General features: G+C 39.2%; 1 protein-coding gene across 1 annotated transcript in view; it reads right to left on the bottom strand.

The window, feature by feature from the left end:
• Positions 1-16,051, bottom strand: part of LOC124304782 (dorsal-ventral patterning protein Sog) — a 65,879-nt gene extending 49,828 nt beyond the window's left edge. Inside the window, exon 1 of the mRNA XM_046763416.1 lies at positions 14,780-16,051. Within this exon, the coding sequence (XP_046619372.1) occupies positions 14,780-14,903 (124 nt within the window). The 5' untranslated portion in view covers positions 14,904-16,051. The remainder of the gene's footprint in view (positions 1-14,779) is intronic.
• Positions 16,052-21,403: the final 5,352 nt, after the last annotated feature.

The raw sequence follows: 21,403 nt of genomic DNA, 5'->3' as shown, positions 1-21,403 counted from the left end.
GCGTGTGTCGTGTAACGTCTGCAGGGTACCTGACCACGATAATTCTGGATTCAAGAAGGCCGAGTCTCGTTCAGGGCGTAGGTAGTTGGTTGGATAGGTGTATGGGTACGAGGTACCGGTGTGTCGCGCTGTACTCGTTCCATGAAACGGAACTCGAAGACCAAGAAGAGGAAGAAGAAGAAGAAGAAGAAGACGACGAAGAAGAAGACGACGACGAAGATGAGGCGAGAAGAGTCGGTGGACGACCAGTCGGCCCGCAGGCGCGTCGTTTTGTGTCTACCAGCCGGCTAAATATAAGCCCGTCTTGTTCCTCGCACCCCACGCCGTAGCTTTGACTTTATAGGAATCTATCTGTCCTCGTACGATTATTTGCCCCCGCGGAACGCCACGTGATATACCTACGTTGATCCGGATATACGGGGTTCTACGGTTCTTTTTATCAGGCAGCGGTATCCCGGATGATTCGGTCGGTTCCTCCTGGTATCCAAGGATGAATGAGCCCCGAGTGCTGGATCGAAAGTCGGAAGAAGAGACAGAACCGTTTCGAAAATCTCCAGCGTTGTTAGATAACGCTAATGTAACAATAAAATAAATGAAATAACAATCTCTTCTCTTCTTCTTTTTCTCTACGTGGTACAGAGTGTCCGTCGTCTGCTACAATGTAACGCGCATGCGCTTAAATTCGAGAGTAATTATTTGTCAGGGCGACCAACCGTCGTAAATTCACATCACAGTCGGCCGCGATGTATGTACGTAACCTCAAAAATATTTACAGCTTTCGGTGTTGAGCACAACTGCCAGCGACGACTGTCAAAATTTTTGAGAATAGGTTAGGTGACGGTTGGTCATCCTGGCAAACAATTGCTCTCAGATTTGAATCAGCGCATGCGCGTTACGGGGTAATGGATGCCGGACCATTCGACCGTTAGACAATCACTTTGTACATGGAACACGGCGTCTTTCCGCCTACCTGTCCGTATGTTCGCTTATAATTCCAGAACTGCTGAACCGATTTCCATTTTTTTTTCTTCTATGGATAGCTACGAAGTTTGGCCAGGTTTTAGGCTATACTTCGTTACGATCATGTCCGTAGTTTTTGAGAAATTACGATATTTGTAAACCAGGTCGGAAGGGGATCACACACTTATGCGAACCCTGACTTTAACAATTACAGACACCGTGTTGAACTTATTTTGGTCTCCGTACAGATCTCTAGAAATTAGTTGAAAAATAACCGATACGAGTACGATGAATCAGATATTTGCCGACAGTTAAATTTCCACGTTATAACTGTGCTAAATAATGTAAAATTTTTCTCACGTGTTTTTCAGAACAAAATTAATCCAGAAACGTTGGAAGCAAATTAAAAAAATATCTCATGTTTACCTGGAGATTAATAATTTGAAATGTTCTAATTAGAAAATCTCTCCTCAAATTGTTGATATATAAGTTTGTGTTATTTGAATTTACAAAAATTCATTTCAATTACTATTATATATTACAATATAAAAACTTAATTTTATTCTTGTTTACCAACGTATAATATAATAAAACAAAACTGCTGGAGGAGATATTTTGAACGGTTTTTCCTCACTCCCTAACTTTAGATTCAGACGGCGGAGTCACTTTCTTTCCTTGGTCTCGAAAGAAAATACCGTATGCATACCATGCAAAGCGGAACCTGTAAAGTTTACTCTGAAGTAGTGACTGCACATCGAGGCGAGGAATGTACATCTGTTGCACAGGTTTGTTTTTTCAATCCCAAAACCGATTCGTTCCCCAAGTCGGATCAAAATAAATATTCGTTCTTCCGCGTGAACTCCGCGATAATTTAATACACCAATGAAATAATCACTCAGCTCCATTTTCTTGCTGCACGAACGCGTTGAAAAGAGAAGTAAGTGATCGTGTAGTCGAAAGCTATAATTCAATCAACCCACCGGTATCGAATGCTAAGTATGCTGGTAGGATTTGCAATTCAAGCCTTTATTACAGTTAACATGTATAACACGAGTTAAAAGCATATTATGAACAATGGTACACAGTACGTATAATTTTGACATTGTTATACGTTATTATAATAGATAAAGTTATTTCATCGACACAATTGAATTGTTCGCTAATGTTGTTATTTTTATTCTTTGCTTTCATCGCTATTCGAGATCAAACTGTCAAAGGGAAGTATTTCTTTTACTTTACGTTCAGTACAAAAATAATCTCTGTGTATATCGCATAGTCTACATGCCTACAATAGATAACACTGAAACAAGATGTATATTTAAATATATGTATTACGTCTATACGTGAATAAGCAAAGGTTATTTTAAAAATGTTATCATGCTCAAGGCCGTGTCTAAAAAAGAGTATTTGTTAATAGCTTATCATTCCCAATATATACTTCTCTCCGTACAAGTCTTATCGGTGAAAAGTGAGTAAGGATATAGAAAAAAAAGCAAAAAAAAAAGCAAAAAAAAAAACAACAACTAAATGAGCGAAAAAATAAAAGTGTATACAAGTAAAATAAGCGTGATGCAACAAAATATCGCGAGTTTGGTCAAACTTGTAAATAAAAATGGGGGCAAAGGATTATACAAATCAAGTGCAGTGTGTCGTTATAAACAAACAAGCATGAAACGTACAACAGATTGTATTATACATACACGCGACATACTGTTATACACGAGTATTATACTAATTACTATATCAATCGGCGAGAGAAGATAAATGAACGGGAATAGAAAAGGGTAAGAATAAAGAGCAGCGATTAGTGTGCGTCCGCATAAATTACGTCGAGCGTTAACTCGCGTGTTACAATCGCAGACATTCACGCGTGATCTGTTTCATCTTAAATACACGATACGATCATTCTCAATTCGTGAGTGGGTGTAAGCGTGGGTGAAAAATACACGTGCATCACGTTACACCTCGACAATTATGTTCCAACGTCTCTATAAGGATGGACGATTATTGCACGTTACACACATACTGCGTGCTGATTGTGAGTAACGTGTTATATATTATTACAGGTATGTTATACAATTGTCAAATACGTTATACGTCGCGTGGTACGCAATGGGTTCAAATAACCGATCGAATCAACATCGTTCTAACGGATACTCGAATGACACGTGGATAAATTCAAACAGATATCTACGTTACCTCATTTTTTATTGCAATGCCTGTACTCTCCGACTGCCTGCGTGGACTTTATATAAAAAAATCGGGACAATATCTTGAAAGTTGAAAATAAACCGCGCATGCGCGAGTTTTATCGGACGATCGTGCAGGCTGGCCATCCCGAGTTTCAGATGTCAACTGTTTCTGCCGGCGATGTGGTTGATACGAATTTTCGAGGTTAGAATCTCAAATAATTGAGGCGGTGACTCGGAAAGGTTTGGGAAGCATTTGTTATCGGGTCGGAAATTTGATTCTTCAAACAACGGTCGGAACTTAATGCTTACGCTCTTTGAAAATTCAAACGTACACATTTTGTGTAGGTTGGCACGCCTGCATCGCAGACAAGAATATCGCCGACCAATGAGATTGAATTATTTGGCGCATGCGCGGTTGATTTTCAAGTTTCAAGATATTGTCCCGGTACATATCGTCGCATGCACGAGTGATCAGGAGGCGATTAATCACCACCTCGTATACGGTGCATGCATGTGCGAACGTTTAATATTCAACGGGAATCGGTCCGTCGATTATACCTACACGTATGTCACTCTGCACGTTTTTCTGTGATAAACTATACCATTGGCGCGGATTGGCCGATTTCATACGGATCGGTTTATAGGTATGGAAGTGAGCGCGGATTAATGAAACAATTTTTCAACAAACAGCGTACCAATTCTCGATGACTTAATACTGGAACGTAAGAGTTGTTTTAAGAAAATGTCAGACAATGCTTCGCACTGTGACGTCTGTCCGCTTCAGGGGCTGAAGGGTTTAATTAAACAGAAATCTTAAGCCGGAGATCAAACCGACGAATGAAGAGGCATGAATAAAATCCTTTTAACAAATCCATATATATATAAGTATGATGTACGACACGTACACTGCGCGCCAAGTGTACGATTGCACATTAACAAGTCTACATAAATAATTTTATTATATTATATACGCCGGTATTTATACAGACAAGTGCTTTACTACTTTTGACTGGAAATTTCTAAACGGTGCATGAATTTCTGGAATCAATAAAGCTCGCTACGACGTCGCACGATTTGTACAAATAATAAAGATGAATAAAAAAAAAAGTGTTTCGAATAAATATATTATGCCTGATGAAAATTTTCTTTAAAAATATGAAATGCGCGTGTGTAACATGTTTATCGATGTGAATTATAGACTTTTCGATCGTTCGGACATAATTTTTTCATTCAAGCTAACGCAATTTTTCCACAATTCTCGACGACGAATGTATGATGAGAATTCATCGCTACATCTGGCATTATAGAAAGATACACGTTAATATAAAAATACTAATTACGTACTTGTACATGTTTTTCTCGCAAGCTGATAAATCGAAAATTATAATATTTCGCGACGTTAACCAGAACGTTTTCTTATCGCGTCAGTCAATACACACCGGTATTCTATAATGTACGAGCAAAGTATTACACATGGATATGGATATGTCTATATATATATATATAGACTTGAAGAATGCCAACCACCGCAATCTTACGAATATAAAATGCCGCGTTACAACTCTTCATAAGTTAATATTATCGTATTACATATTTTTCAAGCTATTTCCGGTAGCTGTTATTAAGCTAAATATTCAATTTTCAAATTCAAAATTCGGCAAATTTTCAATCGCTACCCCAGTCGGTTTTCAACTGTTAATTGTTACGATTATAAATACATGTATAAATAAAGACAGTAGACTGTTGAATCGCACAAGATATATTATACGTCATATAATATATGAGGTATTCCACGCCAACTCGACAAATGATTTTCCCCCACCATTTTTTATTTCGTTCGTAATTCTTTATACGATTGTCCTAACCTTAAATAGCACTCCTGGATTATTTCCAATTTTTTTCGCTAACCGTTGCTTTTTTGTTTCTAAAAATTTTCAAAGGTTAAAACCGGAACATTGTTTAAATTTTCGAAAAAATTCTCCAAAATTCTTTGATCAAGTATGATCATTTGAAGCTAAAACCGGAAGTGAAAACTACTTTTTTACACGTATTCAACTAATTTCAAAAAAAATAAAACTTCCTAAATTTATTTGATTCGGTACTTTTATTGATTGAGTCAAACATTATTCCGCTGAATCAAATTTTACGACAAGATAGTATTTTATAGTTTTTGAGGTCGCTGATTACGAATCTGAAATCAGATCTAAAAAATTCAAGATAGCGGATGCAAAACTGCGGAAGTATATTTCAAATATGATCTGATCCGGTCAAAAAGCTCTATGCAATGGTTATCGGTGTCGCTGATTCGATTCGACGTACCGAAGTTTCAAAATCTGCTTTCAGATTAGTAATCAGCGACTCCCAAAAATTTCTAATTTATGTAAAACATGTAAGTGCGTAGAGAAGTATTTTCATCGGAAATAAATCTATTCTTCCGATTTTCACAATTTTTTTCAATCAATTTCTTTCCAACAATAATAATTTACATTACATCGCAATAATTGCTCTAGAGTATTGAAAACCTATTATAGTATTATATCAGGATTAGCAAGAAAACCGCAAAGAAATATGTTGTCAAATTTCTCTAAATATACAAAAAATTTGTATAAAATAGGTGGTAAGAATACTAACCGCTATTACTCAAAGGGTTAATCGTGAGATGGAATCGCTTGATTTCTGTTACTTGATTCGTAAGAATTTTCAACATCATCATCCATCTCATGTATATATATATATGTATGTACCGTAAAATGCAGCACCGTATAAGAGCTATGCGAATCGTAACGGTGATATTCCGCAAACTAGTTATGTACCTACATCGTGCACATCTGTCTGCCTATGTACAATGTGTGTAATAACGTATGCGCCTATAATAGAATTACGACGAGAGAGCAATAAGACAGTTTCTAAGTACATACAATACGTATAGGTACGTATAAAATTTATACCCACAGACGGTTGTAATAAACGTCGCAACGTTACAACATATTTCACGACTTACGTACAAACAGACAGGTACACATATACATATATATAATAAACCGTGTCTTACATACATGAGAGTATTTCACCGCACGATCGGTGCGGAAAAGCGGTCTTAGGAATATTATTAAATAAGAAGCTTATAGCCTGGTAATAATTACCAACCTCTATTAGTACGGATTAATCTGAAAAAAAAATGCGTAGCTTGGAAACCAGATCCCGGACCATCATGAAGTTCACACATGTTTCCGAACAGTAGGAAAGGAACATTGTATGAAATTTTTGACGGTAAAAATTATGCCGTTTTTTTAGAAATGTCAAAAACTAATATTCTTTCAGCTTTTACGGACTTTCAAGCGGCCGCGATAACTTTTTGCATATTTTGACGTTGAAGTTCACTCAAATCTGAAACGTTTTTTTTTTTTTTTTCATACAATCAATAGTGTTCAAGTAATATTTCATTACACTTCGGACACGTTTCCGATTTCCGCACATATTATATACCGAATGCTAACGTCCAAGCGTCGTCGAGTCAAAATTAAAAAAAAAAATCACAAACACTCTCGACTAGTAAAAGTAAGTTTTCACGAAGTTTAAACAAATTCGAAGAGGGTCAGGCTTTATTTATACATGTATATATGTATACAGTATGTATGTATATACATGCCTAAGCAATTTACCGAAAACGCATTAGAACGCCACCCTCAGGAATTACCAAGCAAACGCTACGAAATCATCTTCAAGTCCAGGGTACCTGCACCAAATTTACGGCTGTACCGAGTTTACAAGCTTATGTCCATAGACAGACACAAAGGCAAACGCAAATACGTTTGTGACCATTGCTGTAAAAATGATCCCTACAATCCCTCACCGACTCCGTAGTGTGAAAGACTGTAATAATGCAATAAACAGGGTGCCCAGCGACATCGGAATTCAATATTCCCGTATAATTGCCGTAAATTCCCGGTTTCCAAAAGTTCCGTAAATTTGCACATAATGATTTCTACGGCGTTTTTGCGTTGTCGTGATACAATCAACATTAAACGATGTTATACATTCGAAGACGTGTAGAACTGATGAATTCCGGTGGAGTCAAAAATGTAGAAAAGTCGGAAAATAAAAGGGTCGAGGTATAGAATTTTCAAAATGTGGAAAGCCGAAGTCCGGACAGGTCAAAACTAAAGGTAAAGTATAGAAAATCAAAATACACAACCCTCACAATGCCGTTGTATTCTTATTCGTTGTGACAATTTTATATTACAGCTTTCTGTACTCTAACCTTTCTACATTTTCACTTTTCTATGTGTTCGAAAAATTTCATGAAACCGACTTTCACGTTCATGAAAACCATTTATTTTTAAATATTCGTTTTTCAGCGGGTGAACGTAGAAACGGCAATATTTCAACGCGAATTCCCGGTTTCTATGGGAAATTCTCGTATAAATCCCGTATTTTAAAGGGCGCTTTGAAATTCTCGCATAGTTTCCAGCGTTCCAGGGATTCCGGGTTGTTCGAGACCCTGACTAAATGTATAAGAGAAAAATGTCGTATTCTGAAAACAAGTCCCGACTTTGCGTCGCCATTTATTACTATACATTTGCAGGTTTTGATTTTTCACTTTCGCAAAATCATTCCTATCTATAATCCTTATGCTCCACCCCCCCCCCAAAAAAAAAAAAAAAAAATACATATTTTTCCAAATAAATTATACACGTTAAAAAGAGAAACAGGTTTGTCGATAAATGGACAATATGTATACCTACCGACATTCTTTTCAGCTGTATGCAGGTTATCTACTCTTACTATACATAACCTATGGATATCACATGTATAAACGGTGCAGATCGACGAACCGCGAGCATCTCGCAAAGATTGATCGGAATTTGAGAAAGTGTGGGAAAATCTGTTTAAGGATATGTCTGCAGGACGACGAACGCGGTGAGATCGCGCATATGATTTAATACAACTTACCTACGCGTATAATATACGTGCGAGTAAATGACAACACGGGTAAAGCATACCGTGATACGTAGAATGCGCAATCCTGATATATAAAAAAAAGTGAAAATCTGGATAAGAAATGAGTTACGTTTTGTAATTGCATATAATCTAGACGTAGTCACGCCGATAAAATTCTCTATGCCTTATTATTATGATTATCAAATCATTGTATACACGTACCATGAAAAGATGAAAAGCGAGGAAAACCAGAACAAGTCAACCAGCGTGCGGTTTTTATTTTTTAATTCCCGAGCTTATACCGGATGATGAGGGAAGTAACTGGCGAGCGAAAATTAGTTTCAAGCCAACGTAAATGGGAGGCAATAAATCATCGAATCATCCTACCTGTGGAGAAGGCGGCAGCACCAGAATTAAGCTGCATACAAGCAGAAGCTGCAGACACATTTATCAATTCGTTGCGGGCTCGAAAGAAAAGACAATATGGCATGCATGCACGTCAGGTTCACGTACCGCGCGTTGTGCGTTTCTGCGGTGCACTTATATATCTACCTAAGTGCGCAACAGGTATCCGTCCCATTGGATCTGTACACCACCTCGCGTTGCGTGTACAGAGAACGCTGCAGAAAAAGCTCTGAAGCTCCGGCGTCACGCACCCTGCGGTACGTAGACTTATAATGCTGCAGAACCTATTACCGATCGCCTTAGATGATCACATGCGAAGAAGTTATATTTGACCGTCAATGCGGCTTCGCGTCCTACCAAGTTCGAAATTTTTTTTTTTTTTTTTATTTGTGCGATCTTTCGTAGACGATAATTCCCGAGGAGGTATATTCGCTCATAGATCAGGTGAAAAGCGATTTCAAACAGTATTCAAGGGACTTCACATAATTTTATGCAATTTCATGTGATCTCTAGTGGATTCAAAGAGATTTTCAACAAGTCAATACACGTGTGATTTTAGGCGATTTTATGTGATTTAATGCAAATTCATGTAATTTTCAATGATTTTGAGTGATTTCAAGCCACTGTAAAGCGACTGCTTTCCAAAGTGTTTCACGATTTTGAGTGATTTCAAGTGATTTCAAGTGATTTCAAGACATTTTACGCGATTTCATCTAATTTTGAGTGATTTCGAATGACTGTAACTGATTTCAAGTAATTTCAAACGATTTCAACTTATTCCAAGTAATTTCAAGCGACTATAAAGTGACTGCATTCCAAAGTGGTTTGCGATGTTAAGCGATTTTATTCGATCACACGTAATTTCAACTAATTTCAACTGATTTCAAGCAACTGCAAAGTGACTGCTTTTCAAATAATCTCGCGTTGATTTCGACTGATTTCAAGTGATTTCAAGTGATTGTGATGTGCGATTTTATGCGAATATTCGAAATTTTAAGCGATTACACGTGATTTCATTTGATTTCAAACGATTACGCACGATTTCGAGTGATTTCGGCAGATTTAAAAGTGAATGATTTCCGAAGTAGTTTGCAATTTCAACAAGTGAGCACAACAATTGTTTTACGTAATGTCAATTTTAACGCCAATCTTTTTAATCTATTATAACGTGTACGTGAACACTGTGGGTGTAGGAGAACCCGGAACAACTGCTGTCCGGGTACCGGAAATAGCTAGCTAGAATTTCTCAAGTCGTAAAAAAGCTTTCCCAGCTTTTACGGCCAGCGCGTTGCACTGTAAGGCACTGCAGCGATCCGTGCACGGTGCATCGGTTGGAGGCCAATGGATCTAACCCGCTCGAGGAGAAACATCTAATAATAAATAATGCTGCATGGGACGCGTCGCGAACGAGCGAGTGCAGAAATCGAGGAGAGGGAAGGAGATAAATATGATGGGAGAAATCGGATACACGGAAAATGAGAGGATCTCCCCCCCTTACCTTTCTTTCGACCAGTCTCCCGGAGACATGGTCTCGATCGAAAGCTGAGAAAACAGGGTAAATAACACGTTTGAAAAATCTTAACGTTAACGTAAATAAAGCAATAAATATAATATCTCTACCACTAAACGTGACAGAGATGATGAGATTTGATAGAATTCGAAAAACGGTTTTGTAATTTTAACGTTTAAAATTCTTAAACGTTGATGTTTTTCATCCGATTCTTGTGCGTCGTGGATCATTCTGTTTACTGTAAAGATCCCCACAATCGAGATCGTGTCATAAACTCAAATTTCTTTAACGTTTTTCAAACAGCTTGTGGAGGGATTTTTCCGGCGAGCTTAGTGAGCCGAAAAATTTTACAATTGAATGTGTCAAAAACATACCAAAGTTTAATCATCCGGGACGTTGTTCTATCGACAAGCCCTTTTTCAAATCATTGATACGATCCGACCAGCTCGAGTTGCCGAAACTTGCTATTGTTTCATCGGCGCAAGTAGCATTGCTGGACATTTTTCAAACCGTTCTAAACTGAGAGAAATTCTTAGTTCCGGTTACCGCTCGGTCCTTGACCATTTTCATTTATTACCACAATCGAAAAATATAGTTCTAGGTAGAAAATGAAAATTAGTTTTCTAGTTGTGACCGGAAATTCAAGTGTCCGTTACCATTCTTTCTCATTACGATCACTGTTACTAGATTTTCTTGCAACTATTGCGAAAATTTAACGCTCGCTAAACCGAAAAAATTGATTACGCGTTGCAATTACCAAAAAGGATCGACGATTACCTCGTTTTTCGTAATTCCAACAATATTCAAACAGTTTTCTTAACGATACCTGTTTTAACGAACTTTTCTAGCTACTGTGAGCAAATGAAATTTTTGGCAGTGTACATTCCATTTTTCCAACTATTGCCAACCGCGCATCGTTGACATACGAGACGTTGCGGGTATTCCGGCGCGTTATCTCCGTCGCAGAGACGTTAGAGCTGATACGCACGCATAGGTGCGTAATGCCCGGCTGTGTAAATGGGCATGCCGGCATTGGTGCAAGGCAGGTATGTGTAATGTTATACCTGCGCATGTCGAGACGCTATCAACGCCGCGACGCCGGCAGCCTGTTTGACTAAACGATGATGATTTCTCGCTGGCCTCAAGCCATGCACAGCAGCAGCACGCTACCTGGGTGAAAAACCGAGGTAAGTTAACCGCCTATTAATAAGCCAATCAGACGTTTTTCGTCTGCATGCGATGCAATGGCCGCGGGACGCCGGATATGAAAACGCGTTGATCCGACAGCGAAAGATATATATTATTAAGTATTTGTGTAATGCATAAATGCAGGCGGATCCGTAAATGCAGTTCCTCGGATACGACGGTCGGATTATCATCGTCGGTTAAGGAAAAGAAAAATATATACTATCCGACTGTTATTTATTTACCACTCTTATCGCCACTTTACACAATTTTTTTTTACAATTTCACATATGTTTTATTTATCGCGAAGCACGTTTTACGCACGCTACGCATTTATACGCACGTGTAAAATATACAAATTCTTTGATCTAAAGAGACGGTCTCTGAAAGATTATCAGGAAATAATCGTTTCTTGCGTTTTTCTATGCTTTTACAGATTTTACAATCTTCTCCGGAAATCTTCGGGGATGCGCAGAGAAAGTGAGCGAGGAGGTAGAACGAAAAAGAGGAAAAGTTGAAGCGTTCATTCACGGAGGTTGCAGCACCTCAGATGCCAAGACGCTTCTGATCTTTACTTATTGTTAAACTCCGCCGACGAAGTGTTGATAAAATTATTATTCCGAATTTTATACTGCTTGATCAGGCTTTTTCATTCTTGGTCGATTTTTCTTCATAATTCAGACTCACGATCGGAGCGGTTGCGTTAAATGAAGAGAAAAAAAAAAAAAAAAAGAACAACGATGATATTTTGCATTCCCGTTTTACGATATAAAATCTCGCATTGTCAAATCTTGACTCTCGCAACGACAGCGACGAAAGCCGATTTCCCACAATATCTGCATTCTTTCACGTAATAGATTTTATCTTCAGAAAATAGGAATTATTAACTCTCGGCAAAAAGTATGACGTTAAAATCATCCGGCAATGTCGTTAAATTTGAGGTCAATGAGTCAACGCGCGTTTTCAAGAAACAGGTTTAATCCCAGATTCCACAGACAGTTGTTGTTGTATTTCGACTCGGTATGTATAATTCTTTGCTTTTATCATCGATCAAAAACCAGCTGCAGAAGACGAGTCTAAACCTGTGCGGTAGAGATTTCAAAGGAAACAAGAATAATTTTCAGGATGAAAAGTTTTTCAATCCAGAATAAAACCCAACGTTTGTTTCACCGAAGCGATTCACGTGTCAATATCATTCGAAATCGCACTGAAATCGGTACCATTGAGAAAAAAAAAAATGTCGCACTACCAATCGTCAAGGTTCAGTCATTGGTAGTGTATGAGAAATCATTTAGGATTACAGGAAACTCTTTGTAATCCGAAGAAATCGTATGAATTTCTTTAGAAGTCATGAGAAATAACGGTAATCACTCTGTAAAATGTTAATAATCACGTAAATACGTAATCATGGTGTCAATCTTTTCTACGGTGAAAATTCACCCCTTGACCAAGCCAACGATAAAAAAAATCTTTCTCATTCTTAAAGACTGCATCGATGATAATAGAAAAGTCTGTGCCATTTGCATATCGCTTCCGATGTAGGATTAAAATAACATCTAGATTCTTATTTTCTCTTCTCTTCACACATACTTGTTATCAATACATATTCATATATATTAGGGCGGTCCTTATTAAGGGTGTTGACGAATTTTTGCCAGACTATCCCCCAAATCAATTTCAAATAATTCGAAAAGAATGGCCTAATTTTTTCAGATTTTTACACCGAATCTAAGATAGTCTTCGCATTGTGATCGAAGTTTCTTATGGAAATCAACATAGGTAAGACTTTTTTTCTCAGTATATATTTTATTGCAAGAGTAATAATGTTCCGAATAATCTGTAACCGCGAGGTTTTGGTGAGAATTAGTGCTACTATCTGGGAAAAAATACACATCATCGTACCAAGCAATCTAGACGAATTGCACAACCTCGAAACCTGACTTTTTTTTATTTATTTAGAGGAAGTGCAATTCGTCTAGATTGCCTCGTACGATGATGTGTATTTTTTTTCATATAGTATCACTAATGCCGACTAAAACCTCGCAGTTACAGATTTTTTGGAACATTGTTACTTTCACGATAAAATATATAGTGCGAAAAAAAGTTTTTCTCATGTCACTTCCATAAGAAACTTCGATCACAATGCGGACTGTCTCAGACTTGCTGTAAGAATCTGAAAAAATTTGGCGACTCTTTTTAAATGATTTGAAATTGATTTCAGTGATGGGGCGGTAAAAATTCGTCAACACCCTAAACAAGGACCACCCTAATACATATATAAATTATAAGAAAGATTATGCGTATCGTTATAATCCTGTAATAAGGATGTATACGGTACGATACTTCGGTACCTACGTTTTACGCACATGCATGATACACACGTACAATCGTATACTTTGGCTTTGAAATAGTTATCATGTATTATCGCATACTACTTGTGGATGTATATATATACATATATATAGATATATATATATATATAATACATGATTGTGTATACACATTACATATAAATGTTCAGCCCACCGTCGCGTCGCCTATGAATACCTACATTCTATACTATATGCATCATTCGCGTATTCCTCAGCTGATCAGCGCGCTAGAACGATATTGCAACCATATATGATTGAGAATAACACGTGATCCATCATTCAAAGCTGAAGTATGGCTCTGAGATGACAGGCTCTCATACCTAATACCCTCGCGATCTACCCACGGCGCCAACGAAAATACAATCGGGTATACCTACACGATCCAGACACCCACATTTCGTATTTGGTACCTACCTAAGTCTATTAGGTCCGCCTCGAAGACTACGTCATTCTTTCGATATTACCCTTCATCATTATTTCCTTATTACATTGAATTTGATTTTTCGCTCGATTATTACACCCAGTTGTAAGAAAGTTTTATTACTACTTTACATTGTGTTATAAATAATAATTATAAATTTTCAATACTTCTAGCGACTTGCCTCGTTATTTTGATCAAACTTTTACCATCTACAAAAACATGGTTTTCCAACGCTAAGGTCTTCGAAGATAATCGAATGAAGCGGAGCAGTAGCGACTATCGGGATTAAAAACAATTCGGAAAAATCATTACTTCAAAACTTAGGGCGAATTGTCGGAAATAATTTGAACTAGAAAATTAACAACAATATTTACTAAACTCCACGCCTTAAAAAATTTTTACAAAGTACACATCACTGTACGTAAAGTTGCACGAAACAGCGACAAGTTTTTCCGAAAATTTTCGTTACTCGGTACTTTCAACATCCGCATTTATTGCAGTTGAAAAACAGAACGATAGTGACAATATTAATATTAATAATAACAATAATAACCGTAATAATAAAAAAAAAAGAAACCGTGCCTCTTCTCTTTCACCGCGTTCCATCCTCTCGTTTCAAATTTTTTATTTCTTACCTCGCGTTGTCCACGCGCGATAAGGGGAGGAGAACAAACACCGATACACGCGTGCATCCGTCCATCCATCCATCCATCCTGCACCCATTTACCCACTCGCACATCAAAGAGAGAGAGAGAGAGAGAGATAGTGAGACAGCGTCGCAGCTCTGGCTTACCTGCCGGTCTATGCGGTCTCCTGGCCAAATCGTCTTCGAGTAGCGGAGCGACGCGACGCGCCTCACCGATCACCAGCAATACCAGAAGCGCCGCGAGGGCGAGAAGAAGGCGATTATGCATCATCTTCGAGGAAGTTCCTCAAAAGTATCACTTTCGAACAATACAATATCACAAGCACGCGCACAAACACGCACTGACCATCAGATCGGGATGTGTATTTTTATAAAAAGTTTAAGAGTTTATATGATCAAAGTATTAATTTTAAATATGTATATGTATATAAAAGGAGGGAGAAATAAATAATCGTGACGAAGCACTGCGTTCAATAATAACAACGATAGCAATCTTGTTGTTGCTACTCCGTGTTATTACGCGCGCGTATCGAGCGCGAGCAGAATTGCGATAATTACAGGCGGATCGTTTGTGTATTATCTCGTCGCGTTGCACGAGCACGAGCAAAACACTCCCAAAAGTTGCGTTGACGTTACAGGTAAGAGAATAAAACACGGCACACAGTGTACAACCGCGGCCTCTCCGCACTCCGCAGTCACTGGGGCAGAACGCACAGATAGCCGGAGAGCAACGGCGCACAGGTGATAAGGAGGTCGGATATAGTAGAGTCGAATCGACTTAAGGGCGCGAGGTGCGAGCGGCGGTTGTTAACGGCGGGTTACGCACCTGCATGATCTCGGAATCCGATCTACGTAGGAATAAATACACGCGTAAGAAAAACGATAGGTACACACTAAAAGAGACACGAGGGCGGGTCTCAACGTCTTGTCGTTACGCGTCTCATCGCACGGGGAGATAAGCGGCGACTCTACGCCGAGTAAGAGAGCGAAATCGCGGCCGCTACGCGTTTATAAGATCCATCGTCGGCGAGAGGCGAGCCAATGTTATTGTCGTCGCGAACTCGAGCCCTCTCTCTACGTACCGCCACCGTCCGATATACCTAAGAGACTGCGACTCTGCGACTACTCGGCAGGCACTCGCTGCTGCTCGTGATCGGGGGCTCTCTGCATTTGGCCGAGGTAAAGCGATCCCTCTCTCACTCTCTTTCTCCCTCTGTGTCTCACCGTAAATGCGGCTAGATTACGGGCCACGCGCGCTACTCTCCTCCTCCGTTCTGCTGGTTGTCGCTAAACACGATCATACGAGTCGCGACACGGTCAACGCCTCACTCTCTGACTGACTGACTGACTGACTGACTGACTGACTGACTGACGAACGCACGAAAACTACCGACGAACTACGTCGACGACGGTGAGACGAAGGTGGGAGGATCGCAACGGGAGGGGGAGGGGGGGGAGGAGAGGTACTGCAACGCGCGCGGCACACGCGGATCGCGGACGATTCGGGAATATCGAACGAGAACGAATTCGTCGCCTTTTCGGGGCTCGATACGTTACAGATTTTACCCGTCAACTTTGCGCGATCGATTATGATCCTCGATCGGTGATAGCTAATACAAATTTGGATCTAATATCAACAGCTTTACGTTTCGCGCGGGTTTCAAACTATAGTTATACCTAGTATCCCTGCTACGGTGAAAACGTTGCTCAATAAATAATTAAACGCATTTTAAGAGATTGAGAATTAGCAAGCCGAGTTACGCAGAGTTAATAAAATCTGATTCCTAAATCGCGCAATTGCGCTGAGCTTCTTCGATCCTGTAATATTCTTCTACCAAAATCCTCGGTTAAATCTTATACCTCGTCCGTGTTTTCTATCCGCGCGCACTTCCGTCTATATCGAAATGAAGAACGGCGCGATGCGAGGCGAGACGGAGGCGCTCCTGGTTCGTCGAGCGTCGCGCGTCGAGTGTGACGCCGGTTTCGCCCGTGACCGGCTCTCGGAGAGAGTCGAACCTCCGTACGTGTGACAAGCGCGAATCGCGCCCCCTCCCCCCCCCCCCCCCCTGCCGCGACGCTTGACCGCGAACCACGCGAATGACTCGGGTGGAAACGGCTGCGAGGTGTGCGGAGCGGCGCCGACTCGCGTGCACTTATTCCCTTTCGTTCCTCACCTTTGCCGCCTCTTCTCGGCCAGAGATCTGCGCAAGAAGAGGACCGCGACTAAGGTAGAAAACTACTCTCCGGCACCAACGACGACCTTTTCGAACCTAATGTCTGCGGCATTCTACTTGACGACTCGAAATTACCCTTAATTATTTAATTTTAAATCTCTCTGTGTTATAATTTAGGTAACATGGTACTTTGGTTGATATAATTTATTATTTCACTATGTTGCGATACGATGTTGAGAATTTTTTTATTTCTTTATTTTGCTTTTACATTTTGGTAAAGATCGTAATATAAATTACCTAATAATCACAGTACAACGAATAGTTGCACGGAAATAACAATTGATATTATACAGTTTGTTGCATACTGTTACGATGTATGTACACTTGGGGACAATGAATCTGAGACGGTTAATTTTTCACACTAGACATTATGTTGGCAACACAGATAAACCTACAGCGCCACAGTCAGCCGATCGCGAAACTAACTCAATCTCAATAAACAAAACATAACCCATAACCGTCGAATCTAATCTTAGAATACGTGTCAATCCAACAAGTCATTATCTCCGCGGTATTTTAAGGACAGATTCGAGGGTCATGGGTTATGTTATGTTTATTGAGATTAAGTTAGTTTCGCGCTCGGCCGACTATGGCGCTGTACGTTTCTCTGTGTTGCCAACATAACTGTCTAGTGGAAAAAATAAGCTGTCTCAGATTCATTGTCTCCGAGTGTACATACGTACAATTGTCCAAAACTGGTATGGCATTGTGTTATTTGCTAAAATGAGCAAATAAAATGATTGTAATCGCACAATGAGAGATTTTAAATTTCCCTGTTATATGTATATGATCTTTCGGAATTTTTCGGCACTGGAATCTAATTCATATTTCATTCGTCATTCTTTTGCAATTGTTTTACGACAAGGAGTAACGTACAAGATTGTACGTATACATGCATGTATGTTTACATAAGTTTTGCGAAATGTGTATCTGCTGATAAATTTATGTATGCTCAAGTATCTCAAGTACCTAAGTTTACTAGAGATTTTAAGATTACAGTTAACACGTATACTATTTGCCTTCATTCTATGTAGTATTATTCGATTGATATGCTTGAGATGTGAAAATGAAGGTTCACCTGCAAAGGCTCAATAAACGTTGCTTTTCGAGTATTTGTACGGCATAACAAAGTTTCACGTGTTCCATTCCTTAGCGAAAACAAACTTGCCGTTGTTACGTGTTTTTACGTCTTCAAAGAAGTTATTAGTCTTGATTATATCGTTGCTGGATATTTTTATTCCAAGTAAAAGCTGTTTTGTATTGTAAAAAAGAATAATACCCGTATCGTATGTTTCTTTCTCAACTCAGAGTTTCGGTGAAATACAGAATTGTGTACACAGATGCGTAAGGCTTCGACTTAATTAGGAAGACAAAATTTCCTCGAATAGCAATTCGTGAGAGAGAGATTTGAGTTGATCATGCATTAAATAGTTGTTGTACATAAATAACCGATTTACATGATTTTCAAATGGGTTCCAGGTCTTTTCGATAATTTTCAGCGATTTTTAACTGATCTATTGCTGGATTAATTTCATTTCGATCGAAAATAACTAAATATACTGAAATCACCTGGGAAAATAGTCGACTCTTCAATAAAAGTGGAGGCTTTGATAATATACGATTTCTTACAAACTTCGAACGAACAGTTTCCAAGTGAAAATACACGATTGAAAGAATCCACGAAAGAAGTAACAATGTATCGTTACATGTAAAAATTCTACATCAGATACGCACTGGGTTGGGCCGTCCATCACAACGTAATAAAAAAAAAATACAAAATTTTGCCACGTAGAAATAACACATTACGCGATCTCCGGGGCCCATAAATTTGGTAATTCAAAAAAAAAAAAAAATATCCGTTGAACAAGATTATTATTAGATATATTTACCATAGGTTACCCGATTTTCGCAGGAGTTCTAAGATTCTTGTGCATAATATTTGTGTGAAACTTGAACGATTCATCTTCAGTCTAAATATTTTTTAGTTTTTTTGCCTCTTTCTTAGGGGGCATCCATTAATCACGTGATGCCTTTATAATCAATTTTAGACCCCCCCCCTCGTCCTCCGTGATCACACATGAGGTTTTGGTGAACCCCCCCCCCCCCCTCCCCTTGCCCATTATCACGTGATTTTTCTCGCCGATCGACTACTCGCGAGCATGGGTTAAAAATGTGATAAAACCAATAAAAATCTCTAAATATACTCGGTGTTTTTAGAGAAAATGCACCAAAAAATACACGTGATCAATCTCTTCCCGTGTGATCAATCGTGATATCGTCAAGTACCCCCCCCCCCCCCCCCCCCCCCCGTGAGTCTCTCGTGATTAATGGATGCCCCCTTATGATACTCAGAAGATATCAGCTGTAAGAGAAATGGAATAGCAAAAAATTGTTGCCCTCTAAAGTTGCGAGTACTGCATATACTGATTTATCGATTTTATCGATTAATGATCGGTGTGGTTTGCGGTCACGGTTAAGGGGACGCTATTATTTAGTTCTTACCGACTGAGATGAATGTGTTTTATCTTCGCTAATATCAAAGGCTATGCATGATTTTAAGAACGATATACAAGTTTGTTTTTGTTCGAAATTAATTTGATTTTGGCGAAAATATATGATATTCAACGCGGTCGGTAAGAACTGATTATAGCATCCCTTTAAATAGACCGCAGATACTTTTAGTTAGGTGTAAATAGGTATAATTTATATCGTCGTGCTTCTGGAACAAAGCATCTAACCATGCGTGGATATGAAAAACATACACAGAGCCAGATACGTGTTACAAGCGTGCCAACATGGCAGAAAAAACCGGACGCCGTGCCCCGCAGGAGTGGAATCGGGTTTGATTCGCACCTCGTTCAACATTTCCGAGGCACTTGAATCACATTTGCAATTCTTGCGGCATTGGGTATTACTTAATACTTCATACGGTATTATAATACCAAACCGTGAGCTGCTGCATGTACGATATACGTTTCAAGTTAACATTTTCGTCCTATCGATTTTGCATTCTTCGGACGTGCAGCGAGACACATGTAAGTATGCAGAAATAAAGAAGGAAGACGAAAGAAATTATTGTAGTTAAGAGGTAAATGGAAACGAAGACCATCACAATATGCGACTAGGTGTAACACGTGGAGAGGCATTCCTGTCCATCAATCCTCGGGAGAAAAACATGTCAGTTGTCACATTTTTTTTACATTACTCATTAGTAGGTTGTAACAACAAGCTGTTTCATTTACTTGCTTGGATTGCTAATTATTAAACTTCGTCTTATTCGGTATGAAGTAAGGTTAGGTATATGTCATCCAACATCGAGGTAATTATACATCTTGAATCTAGTAAAGTTATTCGACACAACGTATATTATAATCGTAGATTACGAAGAGCTTTTTGATAATGTAAAGATGCCAAATGCTGGAATAATCGAGTGAAATTGAACGGGTCTGTTAGTTTTTTCAAATATTCCAAAGTGATTCTAAGTATCTAAGTTTTCAGTTACGAATCTCGTCTTTGCACTACAATTATTCTTCCGCAACGATGAGAAATCACTATCCAAAAGATCCTCCACTGAGTGGGGTGTTTTTTCAGATTCCAGAAATCCAACATCGACACAGAAATGGCTGATCCAATAAGTATGACGGATGCAAATTCGAGAAATAGTTTGATTCGAACGAAAGTGAGTATCTTGAAGTTTTTGAAGTCGCTGAATTTGCGTCTGAAAGCAGTAGTGTCGAAAATTCAAAATGGCGGATCAATATGGCAAATGCGAATTCGAAAAATAATTCGATAGTGCTGAAAGCAAGTACCTCGCGGTTTTTAGGTCATTGAATCTCAATCCGAGATCAGATGTCCAAAATTCAAAATGGCGGGTCCAATATGGCGGATGCAAATCCGAAAATTTGCTTCATTCCGCCCGACGAAAGCAAGTATCTAGCGGTTTTTTGGGGTCACTGAATTTGAATCTGAGATCAGATTTCCATAATTCAAAATGGCGAATCGAATATCAATTGTTCTTCCGCAACGCTGTGAGAAATTACGATCTGAAAGACAGTCCCGGTGAGCGGGGCGTTTTCCATATTAAAAAAATTCGACATCCATACACAGAAATTACAATTCCACGGAGTGTCAGGGTTGCGGCGAAGGAGACTCGCGTACGTTAAGCCGTCAAAGCTCTTCCAGATAGGATCGCTTCGCGTTCAAGCTGATCGGTGACACCGATTTCTGGACTCTGGTTCAGCGTGTGTCTGCCTGGTAGCTGCGGCAACGGCTGTAGCCGCATGGCGCATGGCGTGACGGAAAAGAACAAGAGTGTTGAGAAAGAAGAATAGCCTTGTCGGAGATACGCATCTTAATCTACGCATCCTGCTGCGCTCGCAAAGCAGATTGTGATGCCAGATACAAACACTCGTAAGGTATACACGAACCGCCGAGGCATTATGTCCACGGATTACAAGGACCGACTGACTATATGGGGCATTCTTTCTCGTCCGAACGACTCCGATCCGTCTTCCCTAATTTAAGATGAGAATTAGAA

Source organism: Neodiprion virginianus, chromosome 5, assembly GCF_021901495.1.
Source record: "Neodiprion virginianus isolate iyNeoVirg1 chromosome 5, iyNeoVirg1.1, whole genome shotgun sequence".
In the NCBI taxonomy this organism is placed as follows: Eukaryota; Metazoa; Arthropoda; class Insecta; order Hymenoptera; family Diprionidae; genus Neodiprion; species Neodiprion virginianus.
Note: the sequence above shows the minus strand (reverse complement) of the source record. Positions and strands in the feature narration are given on the sequence as shown.